The sequence below is a fragment of the Rhinolophus sinicus genome, chromosome 2 (genome assembly GCF_057876585.1).
Source record: "Rhinolophus sinicus isolate RSI-liver-muscle chromosome 2, RSI-T2T, whole genome shotgun sequence".
NCBI classification, from domain to species: Eukaryota; Metazoa; Chordata; class Mammalia; order Chiroptera; family Rhinolophidae; genus Rhinolophus; species Rhinolophus sinicus.
In genome coordinates this window covers 86,821,102-86,847,255 of record NC_142502.1, presented here as the reverse complement: position 1 = coordinate 86,847,255, position 26,154 = coordinate 86,821,102, and the positions used below count along the sequence as shown (strand labels likewise).

The following is a 26,154-nucleotide window of genomic DNA, read 5'->3' as shown; positions in this document are numbered from 1 at the left end:
CAGTTAGCAGGTTTCCTTTTTTTCTTGCTGTAGAAAAAGTGAATTACATTTGACCTATCCCAAGAAGACTAGGAAAAGCACCTTGAGAAAAGTAGAGAAACAAATTATTAGGATCATTTCTTTCCCACTTCTGTATTTTAAAGCATATGTTCACTGTTGAGAATTAATAGCATGAAACAACAACAACAAAAAAACATTGTTGAAAAACCAAGAGATCTATGTAAATCTTTATCATCAGAGTATTTATTGCATGCTTACTCTGTACCACCTATAAGACTAAGCACTTCATGTATTATCTCCCCTAATCCTTAAACCATCTCCAAGAAGTAAGCTTGTATCCTCTTACAGATGAGAAAACCCAATCTCGAGTTCAAAACTTTGTTTTTGGTTGCATGGCTAGTGAGTAATAGAGCTGGCATTTGATCCCAGGTTTGTTAGACTCCAAAATCACGATTCTGTCTCCCCAATATAAAATCTATATTCTACTACCCAGAAATAATCATCATTAATGTTTTGTGTATTTTTTAAATCTTCTTTTTTCCTTCATGAACTGTTTCACAAAATTAGAAATGTACAACACGTAGATATCTCTCTCTTTTATTCACTTAACATAGGTTGTGAACATTTCCCATACCATTATTGTTAAATACTGAAGTGTTTTAAAAAGGCAGATTAATCAATAACTCTTGCCCTTTTTGTCTTTCTGGAGAATATATGAAAGGCAGACAATTAAGTTTGTGAACTTAGTTGTCTGACTTTCATATGTACTGATCTACACCTCTAACACCAACAGGAAGCTATGGGTTTCAAAGGTAGGGTTGGTAAGACGGGAATTTCCAGAAGTCCATGATAAGTTAAAAGTCAACCAGAGTGAAGAAAGAGGTGAGTCAGCAGTTTAGGTCTCTCCCTGATTTAGGATTCATGGGTTGAAATTAGTCAGGAAGGCACAGTTACCCCCTCGGGCGATAGTTACAGAGGGACGTTTGGAAGGAATGTGGGCAGAAGCAGACCAAGCATAAATGCTCAGCTGCTCTTAAGGTGCGGTGAAGCAGTCGGTTCTGTTTACCTAACATATATTTTGTTTGTGAAGGTGCTTGGTGAAAGTACCACTGCACAGTAATACTGGATGTCTTCAAGTGTTTAACTTTGTCGTTCAACCTTTGTTTGATGGTGTCGCACAGTGTTAGAGCACAGGCCCTCTTCCATTCAGCGAGGCTGATGAGTGCTGGGTCAAGATGAACAAGTGGGTCTGAGCACGTGAGACGCCCGTGGCAGGGCCAGGGGCGAATAACCTGACACATGCCCCACACAAAGGGCAGCCCAGAGCCCGGGGGAAGATGGAGTAACCCCGGAGAAGCCAGGTGACTGACGTCTCTCTGCAGAGGCCTAAACTAAGCCGGAGGCAGCTAGTCCCCACAGGGACCAACTGGGTCATTGGCGTTCCGCACGTCTTCAGTAAAGGGACCGTGGCCTCTGTCACTGGCAGCAGCGGCGAGAACACAGCGTGGCAGGGACCTAGGCCACTCTGAAGTTAGCCGGAAGTTGAATCGAGTGCCTGGGAATGTGCTTTATCACAAGCCCAGGGAGCACCTTTGCTCCAAGAAGCCCCTAGGCGCTTGCCCTACACACCTTTTAGGTCCTCGCTCTATCCGGGGGCCTTGCACGTTGGTAATGAGAAGTCAGCCCCGGCTGCTCCTCTCCATCCAGGGCACGGACTGGCGGCCTTTAGGTTTGCCTCATGGGAGCATGGCAAAGGGATCTCTCCGCAGGTCCCCGGTGTTTCCTGAGCAGATGCTTTGGTCTTGTGGAGAACTCCTTACTCCTGCGCTCTTTGCTATGCTAGCAACTGTTCCGACGTTCCTTGGGAATCCAAGTGGGAAGAGATAAGCTCATAGAAATGTTCTAAATGAAGGAAGGCAGCGTATTTCATTATGAAAAGCACAGCAAAGCACTAGTGAAGTCTTGGCTAGAATGTATGTTTCACTGAAATACAGGACATGGCAGCAGGAACAGATTTTTAGAATGAATTGTATTCATTTCTTGAATATTTAACCAACACCAGGTATTTGAGTTCTGTGTTAGGAGCCAGAGATAGCAAGTGAGTTTAGTGATGGCTCCTGAGGAATTTAAGGTACATGGATGGAAGGACCAGATCCGTCTGTGACAATAGGACAGTGTGGGAAGTCCCGTCTCAGAGGTATGCCTGGAGGAGGCCGGGGGGTGGCTGTGTGTCTCCGTCTTTCCTGGGAAGGATGACGTTTACTCAAGCTCTGAGGAGCAAGTAGCAGGTAGAGACAAACAAGTGCAGGAAGGACATTTCTGGGTGGATGAAACAGCATGAGTGTGTGTCTGAAGGTTTGGAAGAGCCTGGTGAATGCGAGAAAGACAAGCTATTGCTGGAGTGCCTGGTGAGAGATGAAGCTGGAGGTGATGGCTGTGAGCTCACGAACGGCCTGTGTGCTCAGCTAAGCAATGTTGTCTCGAAAGCTGAGGGGAGCCCCGCAGGGGTTCCAGCAGGGGAGTGGCTCCCAGATCCCCATGGTACTAGCAGGGGGCACGGAGTTGGTGGTGGGCAGCTTGCAGGAGGCCAGGTATCCATGTTGAGGGTGGGAGGACTGGAGAGGGAAACAAGACAAAGGAGGTGCTGGACCAGGCATTGAGGGTGACAGGTGGGAAGCTTGTCACCTGCTGATGTGCAGGGGGAGGGCGAGTGAGAGGCCTGGGTCTGGGAGAAACTCCCACTTCCCACCCCAGGAGAGCTAGGAGACACCGAAGGAAGGATTAGGTCTGAGGGGAGAAGATGAGTTTATTTGTGGGCACGGAGGGTGAGCTGCCTTTGGGATATCTAAACGCGGACGTTCAGTAGGCAGCTGCATGTCAGGGTCTGAGGCTCAAGGGAGAAATTGAGCAGGAGATGAAGTTTTGCGAGTCATCCACGTGTAGGTGATGGTTGAACCTACGGGTATGAATGAGGTCACTCAAGGAGGACGGGAGGATGTGGAGTTGGGGGGCAGATGTGCACGCAGAATCCCATCGTTGAAGGGAAAGCAGAAAGCAGAGGATTCTGAGAAGGAACAGCAGGAGATTTGTCAGCAGTGCTGACCAGTGTTGTAGGAAAGGCCAAGCAAGAGAATGGCGGCGCAGTGTCATCATGTTAAGCATCACAGAGACCATCGATCCCATGGCCTGGAACTACAGCTTGCAAATTAATGGAAGAAGACGTCATGGGCAGAACTGTCCAGAAACAGGCGGCAGAGGCAGGACCTTGGGGATCAGCATCGGCAAAGGACTGATGGAAAGAAACTTGAGAGAGGCTGGGAAGGAGCAGGCAGAGCAACAGGAGAATGATGAGAGTGTCAGCATGGAACCAAAGGTGGGGTATACCCAGGAAGACTGCCGTGTGACAGGGGGCAGCAGGGTCAATAAATGCGGTCGGAAAAGTTCCCATTGGATTTGGCATCTGAAAGGTCACCTGTGACAGCAAAAGCGGTATGAAGTGGTTTACAGCACACACGGCTTGTATGCTTTTCCCTTGACTCTCTGTGAGAGAGCAGAGGACGGCTTGAAAAACACCAGCCATCACCATTTCCTGGAGGAAACAGCCCCAGTCACGGTTTCCTGCTGGACCTGCCAGTTCTATGGGATGTGAGCGATTATGATGGTGGTGTATGTCCTGGACAGCGAACCGTGATCTAATTAATGGAGGAATTTCATAACTCCGCGGTCACAATGTGTACGTGTTTGGTCGGTGTCTGGCGTGGGAATGAGCCACAGGCATTGCTGCCCCCACAGTGAGGCAGACCCAGGAGGCAGAAGGTGGGGGCAGTGAGTCACCAATATTCTTTTTCTGGAGTCCGGTCGTTAGCTATGATTGGGACCAGAGTGGACTCCGGACATTTTAAGCCGGGTTGTTCCCTGTTAAAGGATGAGGACCACAGACAGATAATGTGCCCCCTTCCGTAATTGCAGTGACCCATTGTGTTTCCAGGTTTATTTCACCTTGGGATGTTTTTGAATTATAAAAGCAATATATGGTCATAAAAAGTCAATGGAGGCAAGATAAGGAAGAGTCAGCACCCTGCCCTTCCTACTTCCAGACTCTCCCCGCCTTGGCTGAGGTCGCCAGCATTGGGTGTCACACTGTATTGGGCTTGTTTTTATGATCCCTGTCTTACTCACTGGATTTTGAGGTCGATACTGTGCTTCTCTTATTCACCGTTGTCTCCTTACCTTCTGCCACAGAGCCTGACATACATATTATGGGCTATTAAATTATTAGTTGCTTAAATAATCGGAGAAATGCATGAATGAATAGGGTGACCTCTTAGGCGTTGCCCTTGGGACTGTTGCTTCCATCCCTTCCTTTGTAACTTCAGAGAGAAACTGGATACAAGAGGAGAGCACCCATTTTTGTGACTTTTTGATTTGTAGGAGCTCCTATTACATGGGTGGTGCTGTCTAACAAGGTATAGGATCTGCAGCCCCTTGGTCCAACCTAGAGGTGCAGATTTCTTGAATTATGTGAATAAAGTTAATTCAGAATCTGGTAGATGCCTGGCTGAGAATAAATCAGACATGACAGGCTCCCATGGAATTACAAGACTTGATATTTATAATGCATTTTGCATTCTTGAAAAGCACATTGGAACTTCTGCACATTGGAAACTTCTGCTGTGCATTCTGTGCATGTCAGACACTGGGGTGTTATCACAAGTATGGCAGAAGAATCCTGTCCAAGAGATGACAAGCTACAGTCTACTCCCAGAGACATTCACACCATGTGGGCAAAACCATATGTGTAGGTTTAAGAGGGAGGATGGAGAAAAACATGACAGAGTTCAGTGAATCAGGGTGCTGTGTTGGTCCTGAGACCACAGAAGAAGAGACTTTCAGGTATGATGAGAGCAAGAATTGTTTCCACCTAGAAATTTAGACTTTGGATTATGGTCTTTTTGGCCTGAACTTGGAGCAGCATTTCTCCCAGTGGGCTCTGCGACTGCCCATATTAGAATCCTTGTTAAAATTGCTTATTCCACCTGCCCCAAGGACTATGTAATCAGAATATGCACATCGGGGTCCCAGAGTCTGCATTTTCATCTCTAGGAAAACTCACGTAAGTTAGCGTGGGAGCTACGAGCTTCTCATACAAGAACCTCACGGCTGAGACAGCCGCGGATGGAGGTCAAGATCCTAAACAGCATTTCGGCCAAAAGGATGTCTTTACAGTCTGACCTTTCTCAGCCAGTCTTCAGCCAAATCCATAGAATAATGGCTTAAGTATATAAAATGGTTTTTGTCTAGTTTAAAATTCAAGTGTCTATAATAATAACCCGATCACTCCTCAGCAAAAGCAAACATTTCATCTTCTCTCTCCGTTTTTACCCTTAACTTGAATGGGGGGGACCTGTGAGGATTGCTTTAGGACCTGGAAATAGAACCAAACTTTCATAATATGTCATCTTCAAAGTGAGATTCAGCTGAAACACAGAATATATTTCATACTGTGTTAAATTTTCTGTGATTCAAGAAACAGCATTGGTTCTGCATGATTTTCTCCAAACATTGAGTTACGAGAAATACTTAAAATTCTAAGAGAGAACTTCAAAACATTCATCCAGTGGCAACGCTAGAAGAATATATATGCATGCTTCATAAGGTGAATACTTTAAGGGGATAATACCAATTTGAATGTAGAAATTCTGTTGTGTTTCTTTTTATGGAGTTACAAGCTTTATAAATGTCAATAGTTTTTCATCTGTCAGTTGACAACTTATAATTTTTAAAGTCCTTAAGCTCTTTTTCTACAGTATTTCTTTGAATAATATAAACATGTTTTTGAATACAATTTTTAGAATTCTTTTGCATTCTATTTTCTAGTTTAACCTCTTTTTTTAAGGTTGCTTTTGAAAAAGTGTACTTGTATTACAGGTAGCAGGAATTCTGAAAACGTTGACTTTATTTAAAAATGGGAAGGAGGCAGTTAAAGTAGATGCAAACAGTTCCCCTTTTCATCTTTCCCTACCTCTTTCCTCCACTCCTTCCATCATCTTCAACTGAACAAAACGGCTTTCCCTTGTTACAGTGCTATTCTACCTCCCATGGGAGGCAGGCTCACAAAACCTTAAGCGCACACAGCCTTTAAGTGTGGGCTCTGCACCGGTCGAATAGTGGAAATAGCTTTATTGTGGAGGTAAATTGTGGATGGGAGCTATGAGTAATTGTCAGATAACACACTCAAGTGGCCAGGGGTCATCAGCAGTGGTTCTTAACCTGGATGCGTGTCAGGTTTGGCTCAGGTAGTTTTTTGTTTTGTTTTGTTGTTTTTTATTTAAATATTGCCCAAATCCCACCCCAGGCTGACTTATTGGAATCTCCAGTGGTGATGGACCCAGATGATTCTGATATGCAGTCAGGGCTGAGAACCAATTAAGTTGAATGCCTCAGTGTCTCTCAGAGGCGGCCTTAAGACCCTCTTTACCTGAATCTCCAGGAATGTTGGGTTAACTTGCAGATTTCTTCTCTAGACCCTGGACCTGGTGAATCAATTGCTAATAGTGGGGCCAACCTTTTCACCAAGTAAACATGTTAGGTAATTCTGTTCTCTGAGATATGAGTCTCATGGGGGGTCTCAGCTCCCGCTCCCTGCACAAGAACACAGGACATGGTGAGGCCAAAAAGGAACAGCAACGGAGCCACAGGTAGGGGGTTCATACCACTATCTCGATGGCGGCTGGTTGGGACACAAAAGCAAACATCTGCAAGTACCCCAACAGGGGTATTCCTGCACCCCAGTCTCACTGGCAGCTGGGTAAGACACAGGAAGTAGGATCAACACGATCCGCAGTCCACAATCCACTTGCTAGTCGTACTTGCCGCAATCTGCGCCTGCTAGTGCAGCCATGGCAGTTTTATCAGTTGCCAGTGGCTCACTGGTTACAGCTGACGGCCAGCTAGTCACAGCTGATGGCCATCTACTACCCAGGCCAGCACCTTTCCACGTGAGGCCGATGCCTGGAAACTGCTCTCTGGGGCTCTGTCCCCACAGTGAGAATCCCCAGCCTCTGGGATACTCAGTGGTTTTATTAGACCTGGTTTAGGGATGTGTACTGGAAAAAGCTGGTGAGGCCTGGTGCGAATCAGCCTTCTGGATGGTTTATCTGTGCCGAACGGCTTCCCCCTGAACTTCTGGAGAACCGGGCTGTTCTCTTGTGGCCTGCACCCTCTCCTCTGTCTGTGCTTTACCCAGAGAGTGTTTCTGGGAGTCTGAATGACTCATTCTAGCCTGTGGTTGAGTCTGTAGCTGACACACACTGTGCTTGGTGTGGACGTGTGAGAAGCAAACACAGTATAGTAGGATGTTTATCCCGGATGACAAGAATCACAGATTCTATTGGAAAGATGAGGTGTCCCTAAAACGGTAGCACAAGACGGCATGGAATCAGCCCACAGAGTTCATGCAAAGGAGTGGGGCTGACCACAGGGGCTCCTGTGCAGTTTAGACAGGGAGAGATTCTTGTGGCCGAGGGAAGGCGGAGATTTGGGGGAAAGTTGAAGACTTCGTTTCTGGATCAGAACACTCATCTATCAGAAGACTTCATTTTCCTGGATTTCTACACATAAATACCAGTAGTTGTAATTTTGTCCATATCATATGGGGATAATTAAAATGAGCTGTAATTTTGAGTGAATGTTGAAATAGCCAGTGAGTACAAATATTGTTTTTTAGTTTTTGGTATTTAGTTGCTGTTATCTTGAGGTTTAAGTAGACATTATTGAAAATCATACATATTTTTTGGGGGAGGAGGGTAAGTAAAAAGAATGACTAACTGTCCACATATATCCCTCTTCCCATTATTCCATAGGAAAGCCAACATTTAATATTCTGCTAATCTTTTTCACTTTTTTCTTTTCTTTTTTTTTTGGTGAATCAGGATCTTGTATCTGAAGTCATGCTTGTGTTTGTTTAGCCAACTCTGCTGGGGAGGAAAAGCTGAGGCGTAAAGGTTGTTTTGGTAATTGTGGCTACAATTAGGGGAAAACCTTCTGAACTGGGAAAGCTCTTTGCTGCTAGCAAAGTGCCTGGATTCTAAAAAAAGACTTTGACAAAGGGTCCCTCTGTCTCATCTTCCATCCTGCTGTGTGCAGAGGGACCCACCTCAGCCTTTCTGCTCTGCATTGTGTTCGTGCTCATCTTCCCTTCACAAACCCTGGGAAGGCTGCTTGGGTGGAATTATGTCTACAAGGTTAGCTGCCTCCTGGGTGAGTCTGTGGTGGTTGGAATAATATGATAAATGGGATGATGGCTCTGAGAACAATCTGCATTTAGCTCTTTTCCCCCCTTGCACATCCAGAAAAACAGCTGTGGCAGCAAATGCAGACTTGGATCATGCATTCATATTTAGTCTTGTTTAACAATCCCAGATATTTTTAAGCAGGATTGAGTCAGGCAGCCAGCAGCATGACATTCAGACTGCCTTAATCAGCCAGCCTGTTTGGCACACAAGGACCTTGTTTTACCCGAGTAGTAAATAATTCTAAATGAAGCAATACGAAGTACTGAGTGTGCCCAAAGTCACAACATTACGTATTTCACTACGGCCTGTCAGCATCTCCTCTCACACGATTGCTCTGTTCACTGCTAGTTGTTTCTTTTTTTGTAGCATTTGAATTCTATCTTTGGCTACGTCTCTATTCATGGTTTTTGTACATAATGGGATCCTACATTCCATGCCAGTGTAACCCTCCCGTTATCCTGCCCTCCCTCCCTCCGTGAAACATTGCCTCGTTAGATGCAGTGATTCTTTTGTTTTTGCCAGGAATGTTTCTTACTGTAGCAACTAATTTCCTTCTAAAGACATGGGATTTTGTCATTCACCTCTGCTGCGATTGGTGGGTCTCATCCCCTTCTTACACCAGGCAGCCTGCTGCTCCAGGGCTCCTGCCGTCCCTTCCACCTAGCCAGGTTCTGAAGCCTTCGTTCTCTGGTTCTCCCCTGACCCTGCGCGCTGCCCTCCTCGTTGATTTCTGAGCAAATGTCGGAACGAGCTTCCACCGCTCTCTTCCGTCCCACTCCTAACTGCCTCTCTGGTAACTCTGCAGATCCTCCGAACAAACAAATCAAGCCCAAACACAATGACCTTATTCTCCTAAGCTCTAAACCCCTCTTCTCCTCCTGTAATTGCCAGACATTTTGAAGGCATGCTCTACCCAGGTTCTCTGGCTTTTAGATTTAATGGAGCAGGATAATTTTTATTTATTTATTTTTTAATGGGGTTGTGACACAGGCTTGCTGACTATTTTGATAAGAAAAAACCATCCCTGTCAATTTTGTAGAAGACAAAGGGATTTCAGCATCCCCAGTCAGGATATAATCTCGGATTCGACTATAGTCCTTTTAAATAATTGAGCTTCATGATCAGAAAACTGGATCACCTTCTTTCCATTTTCCTCGTCTTACCAACTATGAATATTGCGCCGCAGACTGGACTTTGGCAGCTACTGTTTTATACCCGCCTCCCCTTTATCCACGGGCTTCTCATCCTTTGCGGTTTGGCTCCCCTCAGACCACTCTGTTTACGTTCTCTCAGAGGTGACAGCACATTCCCAGTAGGGAAGTCCCCACCTTCTTTACCTGTTGGTTGCCATGTTGACCAACCTTCTCAGTGACACTCTGCTCCCTTGTCTTCTTGGCCGGCTCCCACAGTTCTCTTCGCCTCTGCCTGTTGGGTGCCCCCTGTCCCCATAACAAGAGACCCACTTGCTCTCTCTCCCTTCAGACCACTCCTCACCCCATCTCTGTGTAAAAGCACTGCCTGCCGAGTGGTGTCTGAGAACCTCAGGCTTGTGCTTCCCTCCCCGTCTCCCTGTGCGTCGCTACTGACATCTCTGATTCCAGCACGTTTCGAGCTGATTGAACTGGACTCTTCACATCAACAGGCACTTCACCGTCTTCCTCAGCCCGGAGGCGGGTGGACTGAGGTTACATTTCCAAGCTCTTCCCTTGCACATGTCAGCAGAGTGGCCTTGGAGAATGAAACGTTTCCGAGCGCACTTCTGCCTCTGTTAATGGGACCACTGCTGTCTACCTCGGATTCGCTGTAAGGATTAGCGGGGATGTTGGCACAATGCAGGTCACGACACCTGGTGTATGTATCACACGTTCTTATTTGCAGCCTCACAGTCAGGTGGGACAGCAGGGCTTGGGGGGAGGGGACCTTTTTCCCCCAAGCCAGACCTGTCACGTTTACCGGTCCCAGTCTGTCCCCTGCTATTCTCTCAGTGCACAAGACTTTCTACTTGTGTCTGAGGTAACTGTCAGGTGACTAATTCCAAGAGGCTTCTCTGAGCACGAGGCCGTCAGGTAGCAATTTCTAATCTTCATCTAACGTAGAAGTATTGTGCTAAAAAGTATAACGTGCCTGTGGTTGGAAGGAGGAGTGTGTGTGTGTGTGTGTGTGTGTGTGTGTGTCAGTGCATGTGTGTGCATGCACTCTTGATACCACGCCAGCCAGCTGGAGCCTCAGTGCCAGCTCGGCGTTGGCCTTGCTGTACTTTTTCTTCTTACCAGGAGTTGCTGTAGCGTGTGGAGAATTCAGTGCGTGAGCAACAATATTAATCCACTGAGTGAATTCCTCTTAGTACTAGGAGGGGGCAGCGTTGGATGGGAAGAAGAGCAAGTGCTTCATAATCTTGTGTTTTGCTCTTGGGTCATCCACAGCATTTTAACATTTTTAAATATAGAAAGTGCTCAATATAAATGTTGCTAGTTTCCATGAGAAGGAAAACCCAAGCGGACTTAACTTGTAGGTCATGTCTGAAACATTTTCTCTCTTTGAACCAGAAAGACAAATGTAACTAAACTCTAATTGGGAAGTTGTTCGTCTTGCCCAGGTCTTGAAGTGGCTTATTGGCCGTTGAGGCAGAGTGTAGGGAAGGTTGGCGGTCTCCTATCCATGTGTACACTTGTGAGCTGCCGGGTTCCTGTTGGAGCCATCTCTGCCCCTGGATCTCTTTGCAGGGCAGTTCATGGGCTGGCTTTCGTTGTGATGGTACCATGCGTTTAAGCTAAGTTATTTTTCATTTGTCTTTGATTTGGTTTCACATCAGTGCCGTGGCACTGAGGTTCCATCCTCAAATTCTTGACCATTCATGCACTTACACATTTTTTTTGTCCAAGACTGGATACTAAGAACAGGGGACGTATTTAAAGACTCAGTTCTTTCTACACTGACAGAGTTCGTGATGTTTTTTTCCCTCTGGTCTGAGTGTTTGTTGGGGATGAGAGGAGAGCAGGAAAACCCATGCACCAAACTCCACATGTTGATATAAAATGTGACCCACACTTAACAAAACCAACCTGTACCTTGTCGCGGGGGTTGCCTTCCTCCCCCCTCTTTAGTCCTTTGCAGTTGTGTACTTTACCAAGTCACCATGTAAGCTGTCTCATTCTGCCTCTCAGTAGCGCTGGTGGGTGGATGAAGTGGAGACTCAGACCTCAGTGAAGTGAGGAAGCTGTGTTGTGATTCCAGGCCTGGAGCAGGTTGGAAGTTTGCCGAAGGCCTGCTGAGGGGCTGCAGTGTGGTGAATACGGGAAGACACTGGGGGGCAATCCAGGTCTGATCCCTGCGCTAGGGGAGCAGCTCGGGGGGGAGCAACATACTGAGTCCATTTCCATAGTATGATACACTTTTGAGCAAAATGCTTCAAAGAAGAACGGTTGGGCACTAGGGGAGGCCTAATCTGTCTGAGGGGATTCAGGGAAGGTTTAATTGACGGTTTATGACACCATATTGCCTTTTCCTTGATAGTGCTAATTACATTCCCCCCCCCTTTAGGAGCTACATTAAGCGAGAAATAACTATGAAACATTTTAATGTTATGTACTTAATCAAATACTCTTCTTAATTTCAATACTAAATCATAATTTAAAGTTGGTCAAGATTAGCCACACCACAGAATTACATTTTAAAGCGTCTTTTTTGTTATTTCGGTATTTTTATTATGTTATCTTGAAAATAAAAGATTAGTTTGGCGTTGTTTAATCGGAAGATTTAGGTAAAGAAAAAGTTGAAATCTATTGTAAGAGGTCGGATGGGCCTGGCCCCCCTTCCGTCGGGCTGCTGGAGACTCAGACAGCGTCATCCTTGGCTTTCACAGGTGGCACGTGCCAGGGTAGCAGCAGGGCACGTGGGTTGAGTTTTGTGGTTTCTCTTGACCTTACTCATGCTTTGTAGAGACAACAGAACTTTGTGGTGCAGAGGGCATGTTCTGGGGTAAGAAAGCCCAGGTGTAAATCCTGGCCCCACTTCGTAGCCGTGTACACTCGGCGAGGCCCTTCGCATTGGGTGCCTCCGTCCTTCATTCAGAGAGCGGACACGAGAACGGTAACTTGTGTAGAGTTGTGACAATTTAGATGGGTTAATTTATGCAAAGTGCTGAGAATCATGCCTGCCATTGAGGACTTGCTCAGTAAGCCTCAGCTGTTGGCTGTTTTGCTGTCACACGTTTCTAGGTAAAGGGTCCTCAGTGGGCAGTGAGGCTGGAACTAGGGGAAGGAAAGTGTCTATGCTTGGACTGCACCCGGGACCCCGACCTTGCTCATTAAGCTCGCACGGTGGGGATGGTGGAGCTGAGGGTAGCCCTGTGTTTAATAAGAAACTGTCCATATAATATGTCCTGAGGTTAAAATGTTGTTCTTTGCAGTTTTACAGAAAGACCAATGAATAGATGGAGGTCATCCTGTGCTTTCTTTAAGCATTTCTAGTCACCTTTAACTTCATTTCCTAATGCTGTCAGAAGGTATTAGGTCATCTTAGAGAATAGCCACGAAAACATGCAGGACGTGTTTTCTTAGCGTTTCGTGGTACTCTCGGTGGAGAGAACCTGGCCGTATAACTTATTAACATCAGTTAGGTCTTGAACCCAGGAGAAGAGATACTATTTGTATAGAACAAGAATAAATGCCAGCGGGAAATTAATTTATTCAGGAAGAACTTGTTGTGCTATGCACGGAGCTCTGATCATAGACAAAACGGGCTGTCTGTGCACAGCCCTCCACAAAAGGAAATGTCCTGGAAGTTTCCAAACTCACACATCCGTGGAAGAACCTGAGAGGGCACTTGGTCCAGTCTGTCTCCATCCCCAGAAAGGCCCTAAAACGGCTACAGCTTCTGAGGAAAGGATGTGGTCCAGCAGGAGAGTCCTGGGCCTGTGGGAAGGTGGCTCCATTCCCCAGAAAAGAATGTGGACTGAAGCCTGTGTGTTATTTGGGGGAGGGGAAGAGGGTAGGAGGAGGTGGACTCTCAGCTTGATGTGTTTGTTAAGCATGGATGCCAAGAAGTGAGTGCCAGGAAGGGCAGGGAGTGTCCCTTTAAATCGTTTTTTAAATGTCAGTAGCTGTGGTGAAAGCTGTGTTCTGCCTCAGAAGCCCTTGGGCTAATGCAGCCAGGATTGTTGTCTGCCTGGTGGGTGGTGCTGAAAAAGAGCTTTGCACTGAGAGCTGAAGGCTGATTATCTATTTCCTGTATCCTGGCTGTAATAATGGTTATATTGGTAAACTACAGATTTGGTACTTTATTTCTGAAGTACAACTACGCATGTCTCACTAATTCAAAGCAATTCTGATTCAGAAATAATGCTAGCTTAGAGGGGCTCTGAATTCAAGGCTCTCTTAAGAAAGTTACAGGGAAAGGATTACTTAATTTTACAATCATTCTCAGACATTTTATAAAAATTAAATTTTATGCTTTTATTCTTGGACATACGGGAGACAAAACAGTTGAATTAATGACAAATATGACTAAAAATTATTTTTGTTTCACCTTATATAGAAGCTTGAACTAAGCTGAATGTTGGCAAGTAGAAGTTTCGGAGTACATTCCTTAAACACTAGAAAATGCCATTATTTCTAATATTTGTGTGTAAATAGATGTTTATTCAAGGCTTAATCATTATTATTGTATAATTATAATTTATGATATAATTATATATGAGGTCTGACAATTAAGTTCACAAACTCATCCTAAAAAAAGTGCTAAATACCTCATCGCTGAATATCGCTATGGTCACTTTTGAAGTACTCCCCTTGGGGAGCTATGCACTGATGCCAGCACCTCGTCCACCCTTCAAAGCAATTTTGGACTTTTTTTCTGGAATGGCCATCAGAGCTGTCGTCATATTACCCTGGATGTCCTGAATGTCATCAAAATGTCTTCCTTTCAATATTTCCTTTATCTCTGGGTAAATAAAGAAGTCACTGGGGGCCAGATCAAGTGCGTAGGGAGGGTGTTCCAATGCAGTTATTTGTTTACTGGCCAAAAACTCTCTCACAGACAGTGCCGTGCGAGCTGGTGCATTGTCGTGATGCAAGAGCCATGAATTGTTGGCAAAAAGTTCAGGTCGTCTAACTTTTTCACGCAGCCTTTCAGCACTTCCAAATAGTAAACTTCGTTAACTGTTTGTCTAGTTGGTGCAAATTCATAACGAATAATCCTTCTGATATCAAAAACAGTTAGCAACATCTTAGCAACAGGTTCGCAAACTTAATTGTCAGACCTCAGATAAAAACTCCCTGGGACCTGAGTCGCAGTGGCAGAAGAGGGTGCCAATGGAGTGCACAGGCCAAGCGGCACCTTTCAGACCAAGACAGAACATAGCATGTCGTTGCCTCACTTGCCTATGTAGATAGCAGTGCTCATCCTGTGGCGATTTCATGGATGTTCATTCACTCTTAAGCAGGGCAGTGCCTGAGCCAGTGTGGGCGGCCAGCACTCAGTGAGGCAGGCGGTGATGATGGGCAGGCGCTTCACCTGTCTGAGCCTCAGTGTCCATTTGGTACCATTATCTGTAAATTAAAATAGTTTCTATTTAGATTAAGGTAATACGCGTAAAAGGATCTCCCACTGTATTTGTACCTCAGGGCCCACAAATGTTTGTGTGTCTTAAAAATCCATTACAGACTCAACTGTGGGCAATATGTAGCTATTATATTTATGAAACTGGGATTGTAGTGTTTGCTCTTTACTACGTCATATGACCATGCAAGGCGGAGAATAGTGTGAGGAGCATGTTACCACAAATTTAAATCTGAACTAAAAGCTTTTATGTAGTTGTTGATTACCTCGTGGTTGTAGGACCAAGGCATCCCCTTTTCCCTTTATTTCTCCCTTCTCACTGCCACCCCCAATTTAGAAATATTAGGTATGTTTTGGCTCAGCTTGCTTTTGTCCAACTGGTGGAAGAAACAGCATGGGACCAAGGAGAACCTTTTCTATTTTAGCCCTTCTTAATGTTAATGTGTCCAAAATAAATGTGTTTTTGAAATTAAATGCTATAAACTCACCTTTAAAGCCCTAAAAGCTATAACCTCAGCTTTTGTATTAAGAGAAAGAAGAACTTAAAAAAACAAATTTTGGTCATTTCAGAATCACAGTACTTAGTTGCCAGTAAACATGGAGAAAATATTTGGCTTCAGTAGCAATAAAAGGCGTATAAAACAAAATGATGCCAGACTGTTTTACCAATAACACTTGCAGTTTTTAAAATGTAAGAGAAAGAAAGGAGGGGGAGAGATGTTGAATCGGGCCCTCTGTACAAGTTGAGGGAAGTATCAATATGTGAAACTTTCCCCCCTCTGAGGCAATTTAACAATATTTATCAAGTGCTGTAGAGACACAGTAATTACACTTCTGGGAGCTTAGCCTAAAAAAATAATCAGAAATGAACATAATATAACATCAGGAACTCGGTAACACCCTAAATGTCCAACAACTGGGGATTGATTAAATAAAATATGAAACCATATGCAGTGGACTCTTCTCCTGTTAAGAATGGCAAAGTATTTGGACCAATAATGGCAGAGGAAAAAGTTTGTAATATAATATAAAGTGAAAAAACCCAAGTCAGCGTGAACCTAATATTTGGAAATATAACGTATTTACACACACTGTGTGTGTGTGTGTGTGTGTGTGTGTGTGTGTGTATGAATGTAAACTAAAAAAATACATCAGAATAAAACTGTCTTTGGGTGAAGGGAATGTTGGTGGTTTTTATTTCAAATTTTTCTTTGGACTTTTCTGTATTTTCCAAATTGTGTTTATAACAAGAAGAAAATCTATAATTAATAATGTATACTTTAGAATCCTCTGTACTGATACAGCCGTATGAAAACCTAAAGAAAGAAAGCCTAATGGGAATTCCAACAGAATGCCATCCATGACTTTTTTTTTTTTAATTAAATTTATTGGGGTGACAATTGTTAGTAAAATTACATAGATTTCAGGTGTACAATTCTGTATTACATCATCTATAAATCCCATTGTGTGTTCATCACCCAGAATCAGTTCTTCCATCACCATATATTCGATCCCCCTTACCCTCACCTCCCCCCCACCCCCCTTACCCTCTGGCAACCACTAAACTATTGTCCGTGTCTATGAGTTTCTGTTTCTCATTTGTTTGTCTTGTTCTTTTGTTGTTTTTGGTTTATATACCACATATCAGTGAAATCACATGGTTCTCTGCTTTTTCTGTCTGACTTGTTTCGCTCAGCATTACTCTCTCAAGATCCATCCATGTTGTCACAAATGTTCCTATATCATCTTTTCTCACTGCCGAATAGTATTCCATTGTGTATATGTACCACAACTTCTTTATCCATTCATCTATCGAAGGACATTTTGGTTGTTTCCATGTCTTGGCCACCGTAAACAAAGCTGCAATGAACATTGGAGCACACGTGTCTTTATCTCTAAATGTTTTCAGATTTTTTGGGTAGATACCCAGGAGAGGGATTGCTGGGTCATACGGCAATTCTATTCGTAATTCTTTGAGGAACCTCCACACTGCCAGCCATAACGGCTGCACCAGTCTGCATTCCCACCAACAGTGTATGAGGGTTCCTTTTTCTCCACAGCCTCTCCAACATTTGTTACTATTTGTCTTGTTGATGATAGCCATTCTGACTGGGGTGAGGTGATATCTCATTGTGGTTTTGATTTGCATTTCTCTGATGATTAGTGATGTTGAGCATTTTTTCATATCATCCATGACTTTTGATAGGATGATGGGGCTTTGTATTTGTTGTTGGTATTTGTTGAATATTTCTTAATGTACTCCTGTTAAGAAGCACATTATCAAGTCAGAAAGAGAAAGACAAATACCATATGATCTCACTTATATGCGGAATCTAAAGAAAAGAATAAGTGAATGAACTAATCAGAGACAGTTTTGGAGACATAGAGGAGAAACTGAGGGTTGCTAGAGGGGCGGGGGGGTGGGGATAAGGGGAAGGTGAGAGGTTTTGAAAAATAGTCGGTAACCACAAGATGGCCATGGGGGTTTGAAAATTAATTTGGGGAACGTACAGAGGGATAGTGGATGGGGGAGGGGGGTTCACACAGTGTGAGGGATATAAATGATAAACGTCTAAGTTTTGCTTTGTCTTGTGCACCTCAAACTAATAAAAAAAAGAAGTAAAAAAAAAAAAAAAGAAGCATATTATCTTCTATTAAAGCAAATATACAATAGATGTAGAAAAATACTTTAGAAATCCATTCCACCTTGGAATAGAGGTCACAATTTCCAGGTATTCTCTGTGACTGTGGTCCATTTGGGGATGATGAAAACTGTTGACAATGGTGATAAATGATAGTTTTCTTTTTGCTCCTACAGATATTCCTGAAATTCCAGAAAGCATCTCATTCTGTAAAGCACTACAGATAGCTGACTTCAGCGGAAACCCACTGACTAGGTAAACTTTCTGCTTGATTTTCTGTCTATAGGACTAAGGATATCTTTTCTGAGAACCAAGCAAAGAACACGGCCAGGGTACCCATCTTGGAGTTACCTGGATGGATTGCTGTCTTGATCGAGGATGGTTGACCTTCACAGATACTTACTTATAAATAGCTGTACAATGAAAGGCACACTGTGCTACTGATGGGACAGTGAGAGGCTGAGGCACAGTGGAGTGTACAAAACAGAAGCGATGAGTGCATTTCTGAAGCCATGTGAAGAATTGAGTAGTTTATAAATCTCCTATTGATCCATCTTGTCTTGTGGGCTAAGACTGAGCCCTGGGCTCCCATAGAGCTTACCCCGTAGTATTCAAGAAGTCCTATTAGAGATATTTTTTTCACTCCAGGAACAAGTCATATTTAATATCTCATCTTTCCTCTAACTCTCCTTAAAAAAAACAACCCCCAAACTCTGACACCATTATTTCCTTACTTTAGCAATCGCTGTGAGGATTGCTTTGGGTTTATCCCTCCAGCTAGAGCCACCTGTCACTGTCTGGTACTGAGTCCTGAATGTCCAAGCTTTGCCCTTCCTGCAGGTGTGGCACTGCATGCTGCCTGGGCAGAGCTGAGTGGTGTTATGAGGAGCCCCTTGTTATGGCTCCCGGCTCCATCGGGAGCCCACACAGCAGTGCACAGCCTGCCCTCAGCGTTGTTCCAGAGGTCTCTCTGGGCCAGGTGGGTCCATTTCTAAGATTCTTAAGACAGTGTGAGCAGCCTCATGAGAAAGGTACTCTTCTCTACCTTTTTTCCCCCTTAGGATATAGGAAAATAAAGATTAAATTAAAATTTGGGATTCATCTCACCCATTTCAAAATTTCCTGGGACTTGGGGGTATGGAGTGCTAGGGAATGCTTTGTATATCTGCTTATTTCCAAGAAGTAAATGTGGTTTTTCGAGTATTTCTGGCTTCCCTGTTTTGAATTTCAGTGGTTAAGTTCCTAATGACATTTATTTATTTTTTATGAAAAATAGTCATCTAGTAAGCTTTAACCTAATAGCTTTCTAACTCATCACTGTCCTCAAGTCTTCTCTTCTTTCTGAACCATCATCCGTACAGTTGTCCCTCTTCTTCACACCTGTCAGTAACTCCTGTTCCTATAAGATGAAGGCCAAGCTTCCTGGTGGGTTGTGCAAGCCTCCCCCACCACCGCCCACCTTGGTCTGTCTCTCCACCCTCATGGTCAGTTGCATTTATCATTGTATTTGTCAGTTGCCCGTGTCAGACATCATGCTCTGCGGTAATAACGTGCTCGTAGGTCATGCATTTCACTCCTCCCGCTTTTCGACGATGCCAGCCATTTCCCCCTCCTTTGGGGTGCAGTTTGAGCATCGCATGCCGTGATTAATCGCCAGGGTCTCCTCGTCCTCTGGTTGTCTGTGGTGCTCTGGGCACACTTATTTCCTAACACTTGAAACTGACGTTTAAGTTATTGCTCTGACGAAGACTCCCTCACTAGCCTGAGAGGGTTAACTTGTGTCCCTCTGTTAGTTATTGTTGTGTCACCAGCCCTACTGTAATTTCTGGAATGGAGTAAGAACTCAATACATGTTTGTTGAACTCAACTAAGCTACTTATCCTTAAGGCAGCTAGCTAGTAAGGTTAGGCAGCTGGGAAATATTCATTATGCTGCCCTTCAGTTTTCCTAACCATTCAATTGCTTAATCCCCTTTTCTACTTCTTTAGTTTTCCTTTGATAATGTCTGCTGACAAACGATTTTTACCGTTGTCTCAAAACTCTCTCACCTAGAACACACCCACATTGTATGAGGATTTACTGGGATTTACCCTGGCCTCATATTTGGCAGGTTTCTTGAAGTAAAACCCTTTTAATTTGGCAAGTATACTGGGTTAAGAATTAAGACAGTATCAGTGAGTTAAAGGACCTTAAAAATCATTTAGCTTGGCCTGCTTATTTTATAAGGCTGAAGAAACTGAGGTTCAAAGAGGTTAAATGACCTTTCAAGATCATGCACCCTCTGAGTAGCATCTCAGACGAGAATTCCTTTCTCTTAACATTGTGCTTCCTCAACACGTCATACTACTTTGGCTTTTACTGTACAGGGCCTGGATTTGGTTTTGAACTTTGGAATTATCTACATTAAATGTCAAACAGGAACTTAGGATTCGTTTGATTTTTTAAAAGGAACTTGGAAAGAGGAAAGAAATGGAAGGTTCTAATCTAGAGACTATCACTAAGGCAAGAAGTTTTCCCCTTAGCCCCCCCAAAATGAGTTATGTGTTCTGTTGTCTATATTAGTAGATTTATTAGGACCTTCAGCAATTTAGATGCAATGAGATCTTTTTTTCCTTCAGTTAGTTCTTTTTTTTTTTTTCCTTCCCTAAATACTGGTAACCATAGAAATATTGAAAGTAAACTTCCTTTGTAAGTTTTTTAAATAATTTATTTTGAAAACTCATTATTCAGTAGAGTTTAAGGGAAGTATAAAAAATGTCCTTTTGTGTAGAACATAGTGAAAGATAATTATCTCAAGTGATTGGCATTTTAAGTAAAATTAAAAGAAAAATATTAAGAAAGTAGCACTTGGCTGTCAGCTGATCAAGTCTAAGTAATCCATAGCTTTGCTCTGGGTATTATAAGCTACAGAAAAAATATATATATTAAGCAGTTGTCTTGTGTTTTATTATAATCTTGTGGGCTTAAATTTCTCTGTATTTTCTGCTAATCCATAAAGTATTTTCACTCTGGGCATTTTTAGCTGCAACGACCATCATTTTCTTTCATAGGGCTCTTAGTCTCAGAACATTTTTTCCCCTTTATGCTTAGAACTTGCATATTTCTCCTCTTTAATTATTTCTGGATCACCCTATCAACAAGTATTTATCATGCCCTTGTACTTCTAGGTAGATCAGGTCCTTGTTTTTTTTTTTTTTCCTTATAAGTGTCTGATACATAAAAAGATGCCATGCATACATAATGTAATTTTAGGAGGTTATTTCAATTAGCATGTAGAAGAAATGATTACAGTTATGTTTAGCATACACTATTCACTTTTATTTTTCAATTAACAAGTTTTGTTTGTTTGTTTCAGATTACCAGAAAGCTTTCCTGAATTGCAGAACTTGACATGTCTTTCTGTAAATGACATCTCATTGCAGTCTCTACCTGAAAACATTGGCAAGTAAGTTTTTATGTCAAGTTTGTGTATATCAGGGCAAAAGGGTGTTTATATCATCCACTCTGCCCTTCTGTCCTTATTCGGCTCTTATTTTTCTACTCAGAAAGCCGTTTACCCAATTTTCAGTTTCACTCTCAAGAAAGACCATAGCCAGCCTCCTGTGTTTTTTACATCCCATTGCCCCTACATTATAATGGTTAAAAAGGATGTTACTACTTATGACTAGTGAAAATCTTAATTTGTTTGGATGTTCTCTTTAAATGAAGGATTCCAAAGGATTTAATTTGAGCAAAGTAGCATGTGTTGTATAGGTGGTTAGTAAATAGAAACTACCACTCACAGTAATTTTAAACCATGCCAGGGAGGAGAGCCAACGAGGGACTCCACTGAGAACGTAGAGTACATGCCCCCAAACAACAGCTGTGTCTGCCAGGGTGCGCACTGCAGACCTGAGATGGGAGTGAGGGTGTTGTGTTTTTGGGAGAGCAAGCTTGCAACTGGGAGAGGGATGCAATGGGAGGCACATTTCCATGTCGCTGCCTTCTAGTTGGGGAGGACGGCCGTGGCAAGAAATAAAATCCTTTGAAGAAAATACATGCTGGTGAATAAATGTTCTGTTATGCGTCCTCAGGGATAAATTAATTGAATTATCTTAGCAGATCTTTTCCACACCTCCAGGACATACAGTGGGTGAAATCAGGCCTATGGCTCATGCCTCACCACTCAGGACAAAAGCCTACTGTGGCCGGCCGAGCCTGGCGGACCCGTCCCATGTTCCTTAGTGTCCTGCAGGATTCCCTGGGGTTTCCCTGTCCTGCCTCAGCGCTAAGACTAGACAGAACCTTGCTTTTGGAGAACTACAGTGTTTCTGACAGATGTCTGTTCTGCAAAGTTTCTCTTTCTCGAGGTCTCTGGAAGTTTTTGACATACAGTTGTGTCCCCTCCTTTCCCTCCTGTGTGGGCAGAAGACCCCTGGCTGACTGTGTCCATATTTTTCTGAGGTGCACGCTGTTGTCTTATTACCATTTTGCCAGTAGACTTGCTGATGAGGAATTGTGCCCTTCAGCTCTCAGGAGGAGAAGGAGGCAAGAAGCCCCCAAGATACCCTGAGTTTGTGGTATCAGTTGCAGAGGAAACAGCAGTGTTTTATTGTGGATTTCATGCACTTACACTTCACTTTTGCTGTGTCAGGTTTCACATGTTTCTAATTCATGTAGTAGTCATTCAAGTACCCAAACTGACGCCATCCTCCTCCTGCTCCTCAGGGTCTCTGGGCTATAAGCCCCTTCATCCACCCTCCCTTTCTTTCTCAGCCTATCACTGCCCTTCTATCCCCTGATTCATATATTTTTAAAACGGTTTAATGTTTTGAGAGAAAATATGTTCTTATTAAATCAGAGTGCCTCTCTCCCTCCCCACTGCATTGTTTCATTGGAAAATGTTATTTAATAATCTTTTTAGAATAAGTTACAATATTTTATATCCCATCTTTCCTGGTAATATCTGTACCTGTTTTTTGCCAACATTCAGGATTTCTCATGCCTCTTCATTTTCTGTCAATAGTAAGGGTAGTGTGGGGGGGGATTGTTAGTTTTGTTTTGATTTTAGCCTTAATCAGCTTGTGTTACTGTTATAGCTTTATGTTTCCAAAAGAAAATGCCACTTTGAGCTTGAACTCTGTGGTGAATTATCAGCCAAGAAGTAAGAATATTGGGGGCGGCGGTGGGGGTCAGTTAAGTGAATCAACTGATTTTTTTTTAAATTAATTTGTGAAATTAAATGGGAAAATAGAGTTTCCTGTTCCCGGTTCTTAATAATTTTTGTTACCATAGCAAGAGACCTCATGATTTCTACCCGTTGGATTTAAGATTTATGTATTATGCACTCTAAAGCGACAGCCTGTTTGCACTTAGTAGAAAGAAACAATCAAAGAACACTCTCCTCTTTGGAGAAAGAAGATTAGGTACCTCTGCTGTCCTAGACCATGCTGAAAAGATACTTGAAAGTTGAATTGGGGAATTGTTGAGGAAGTCTCATAAATGCATAAATGTAAGAAAATCATTATTTGAAACTTAACTTCCCTCATGGAAAAGATTCTTCTATTTCTCAAAAACATCCCAAATGGTTTCTTTAGAACATTTAGCCAAATATTTAGTAACCAACAAACATCTCACAATATGGTTTTATAAAGAAGGCACACATATTTGATATTCCAAAAAAATTGAAAAGGAAATGAAATGGCCACTGGACTGATTGATACTTCCTGTTACCTTTATGGATTCGGAGGTAGTGGCTTTTGCATAAATTAACTCTGCTCCTTTGGTTAAATGAGTCAGCCACCTCCATGTGTGTCTTTTGAGTGTGGGTGAAACCAGGACCTCTGTTTGTCCTTTTGGCCCATAGCAAAGTATGTGGCATTAAGTACAAGAGCTATGGATTTCCCAAGGGCTCGGACACCCTCAGGGTGAGCAGGAGTGTCCAGCTTGGAGAAGAGAGCCAAGCTTTTATGTAGGACAGACTTGTAGCACCTCAAAGCTGGGGCCCCTGCAAGCATCTGCCCCATCGTGTGTTTGAGTTGCCCACAGAGTCTGAAGAGTGTTTGGGAGTTGATGCCAAATTGGAACTGGAGTAGGGCTTCCCTCGTCTCTGTTCCCGTGGTTTTGCACGACTCCCCCTACCATCACCATAAGACAGTTCCCCGGGCCCTTGGGGCTGAGTAACTTTTTCTTACCACCTCTAGAGATACCTCATAGTTCTGTTTATTAAGTAGTTAGGTCCAAACAACTTGATAAGTGTTTTTCTAACACCCTAGTAGTTGTTTTAAAAAGTAATACACATAAATTGAAAGAATAAATATTTTTATCTCATTCTTAAATATCCCCAGTTGTTTGCTGGAGGATGTAATTACCTGTTGGCCACTGATCAGCTGCTCAAACTGCGCCTCTTTTCCTTTGCTACATTGCTTTTTCACCTGATACCTGCCTTTTATCACAGCAGTTGCTGAAAACACAGCTCGCAAAGATGCAATGACCTGCTCTCGAATGTGACACTGGACCACCTGAACTAGCAGTTCCCGCGTGACTGACAGACCTTGAGTCTTGCTGTCTCTTTCAAGTGTAATGTTCCATGGTGCTTCTGTAGGCTTGCTGCACCTTCCCCGGGCAACTCGGTGCACGATAGCCATCCGTGTCACTGTCTCAAATACTGGGGTGCACACACTGTTGGGAATACCTGGGCGCACACAGCTCCAGCCTTTGGTGTGTGGGAAGACACTGGCGCCACGCTGGTTTCTGTGCTTCAGTGCCCCGGGAAGCACCGCGTTCCCGTCCTGTACTGCGTGGCTTCCCACCGGGGAACCCTCGTGTGCTTACTCTGCCTGATAAAGCCAGTCTCTCAAATAACAGAAGCTTTATAACACTTTGTAATGAGACAAGGAAAGATCATGAAACTCTATTGAACCACACAGAGGGGTACTGGCTACCTCGCGCAAAATCACCTGTTTTTCTTTCACTCAAAGTGTCCCAGATTTGCTGCCTCTTTTCTGTGATGGCGCATCAGCACTCTGGTCCTTCCAAGGAAAGGTGATGTTTAGCCCTGAGTGAGAAACTAACTCCCCTTCAGTGGGCTTTCTAAAGCCCTTTTGTTAAAAATACAAAATGGCAACACCTCCTCTTTGGGCTTCCTGAACAAGTGAATGACATCAGGGAAGGTGGTAGTTTATCAGCCGAATTTCAACAAAGACCTTTCCCTAATCAGAAGAAATTTTTAAAAGTAGTAGGCTGATTTAATAAATGCAGGTGATGATGTGCTTTTGGATCAGCGTAACTGTGTGACGCATCCTTTCCATCTATTAAAGCCATTAAGCCAAGTATCAAAACAAACAATTTAGAAACAACTGTTTTGTACTAAAAGGTAAAACAAAAGATTTAATCCATAACACGGTATTTTCAATCCCATTGCTCTCACTAATGTGAGTCAACAGATTTTTGGGTCTTTAATAAAATATGTTTTCTTTTGTTTTATCCTCTACTTAAAATGTTTTGATTTTATGTACAATTTATAATATATACAATGTATTGGCACATAGTAACAGCTATATATTTTTAAAGTAAATATACAGATTGTGAAAGTATACTCTTAAATGTGCTTAGAATCCTATGTTTGGGAGTCAAGCTCCAGATCCGGGTTCTCAAACTCTGCTTTGTCAGGCCCCCGGGATTCCACTGAAGTCCCTCCAGGGCCTTGTGCAGTGAGAGCAGAGCTCTGGTGGGTGGTCCCTGCTCATTCCTGTTTGCATCAGCGCAGCTCTATTATTAGCTTTCACATTTTTTCCTGTTGGTGTTGCATATACTATTTGCTTTACAAAAGTCTGCTGCAAATATTTTTCAGGTTAAGTTTGGAGACCACTGTATGAGACGCTTGATCGTACTTGTTTATTGTACCAGCATGCATTGGGGAGTTTTTACAGTTTTGAGCTCTGCTCAAACCAAGCAAAAAGCTTCGAAGCCTTTCATGAAAGTGAACTTTAAAAATTCTTACCCGCCTCCTCTTTTCAAACTGGCTGAGGTTTTTCCTTACTTAATGATTGAAAACTCTACCTCTTTTGTCAAGCCTTCTCCAGTGATTGGCAGAGGTGAAATAGATCCCCAGTTTGCAGGTTCCCGGACCTTACCCTTCACGTCCCACACAATAAGCACTTGAGTCCTTTGTACACAGAAGTCTAGTTGTGTAGTGTGTGTGTGTCTGTGATTAGTGTGTGCACCTGGAGTACCTTGTACCCTGAAACAGTGGGGGTGTCAGTGGGATGATTCTTTGTGTTTGTGCTGAACGTGGCGTTGCTCTGACACACTGAACAAATATGTGTGACGAGGCACACAGTTACCTCCCACACTCTGGTGGGTTCCAGCTTGCCATCATAGGTTCTGCAATCCAGTGAGGTTCTGGAAGCTTTGTCCTAGGACCATGTTAGCCTGTTCTGACGCAGTCACTTTTTTGTCTTACTCAGTTTGTGTAAAAAGTTGATATAAAGAAGTAACTGTGGAAAAAACACTGCTTTTTTTGCTCTAAAACCTTCTAATGAAGAATAATTATTGTCCATTAATATTGCTTAATTTCCCCAATATAAGGAGCTATTAGGGAGAGATTTTAAAAATATGCATTTGTAGGGGAAAAAAAAAAATCCTCACCAGAAGAACTGGTAACCTTCTTCCTTTTAACA

The 26,154-nt window shown here is 43.3% G+C and overlaps 1 protein-coding gene across 1 annotated transcript in view; it reads left to right on the top strand.

Moving 5' to 3' along the window:
- The window catches only part of LRRC1 (leucine rich repeat containing 1), a 115,130-nt gene that overhangs the window by 50,876 nt on the left and 38,100 nt on the right, over positions 1–26,154 (top strand). The window contains exons 3-4 of the mRNA XM_019734770.3: positions 17,671–17,749; positions 20,850–20,939. Coding sequence (XP_019590329.1) covers positions 17,671–17,749; positions 20,850–20,939 — 169 coding nt within the window. The remainder of the gene's footprint in view (positions 1–17,670; positions 17,750–20,849; positions 20,940–26,154) is intronic.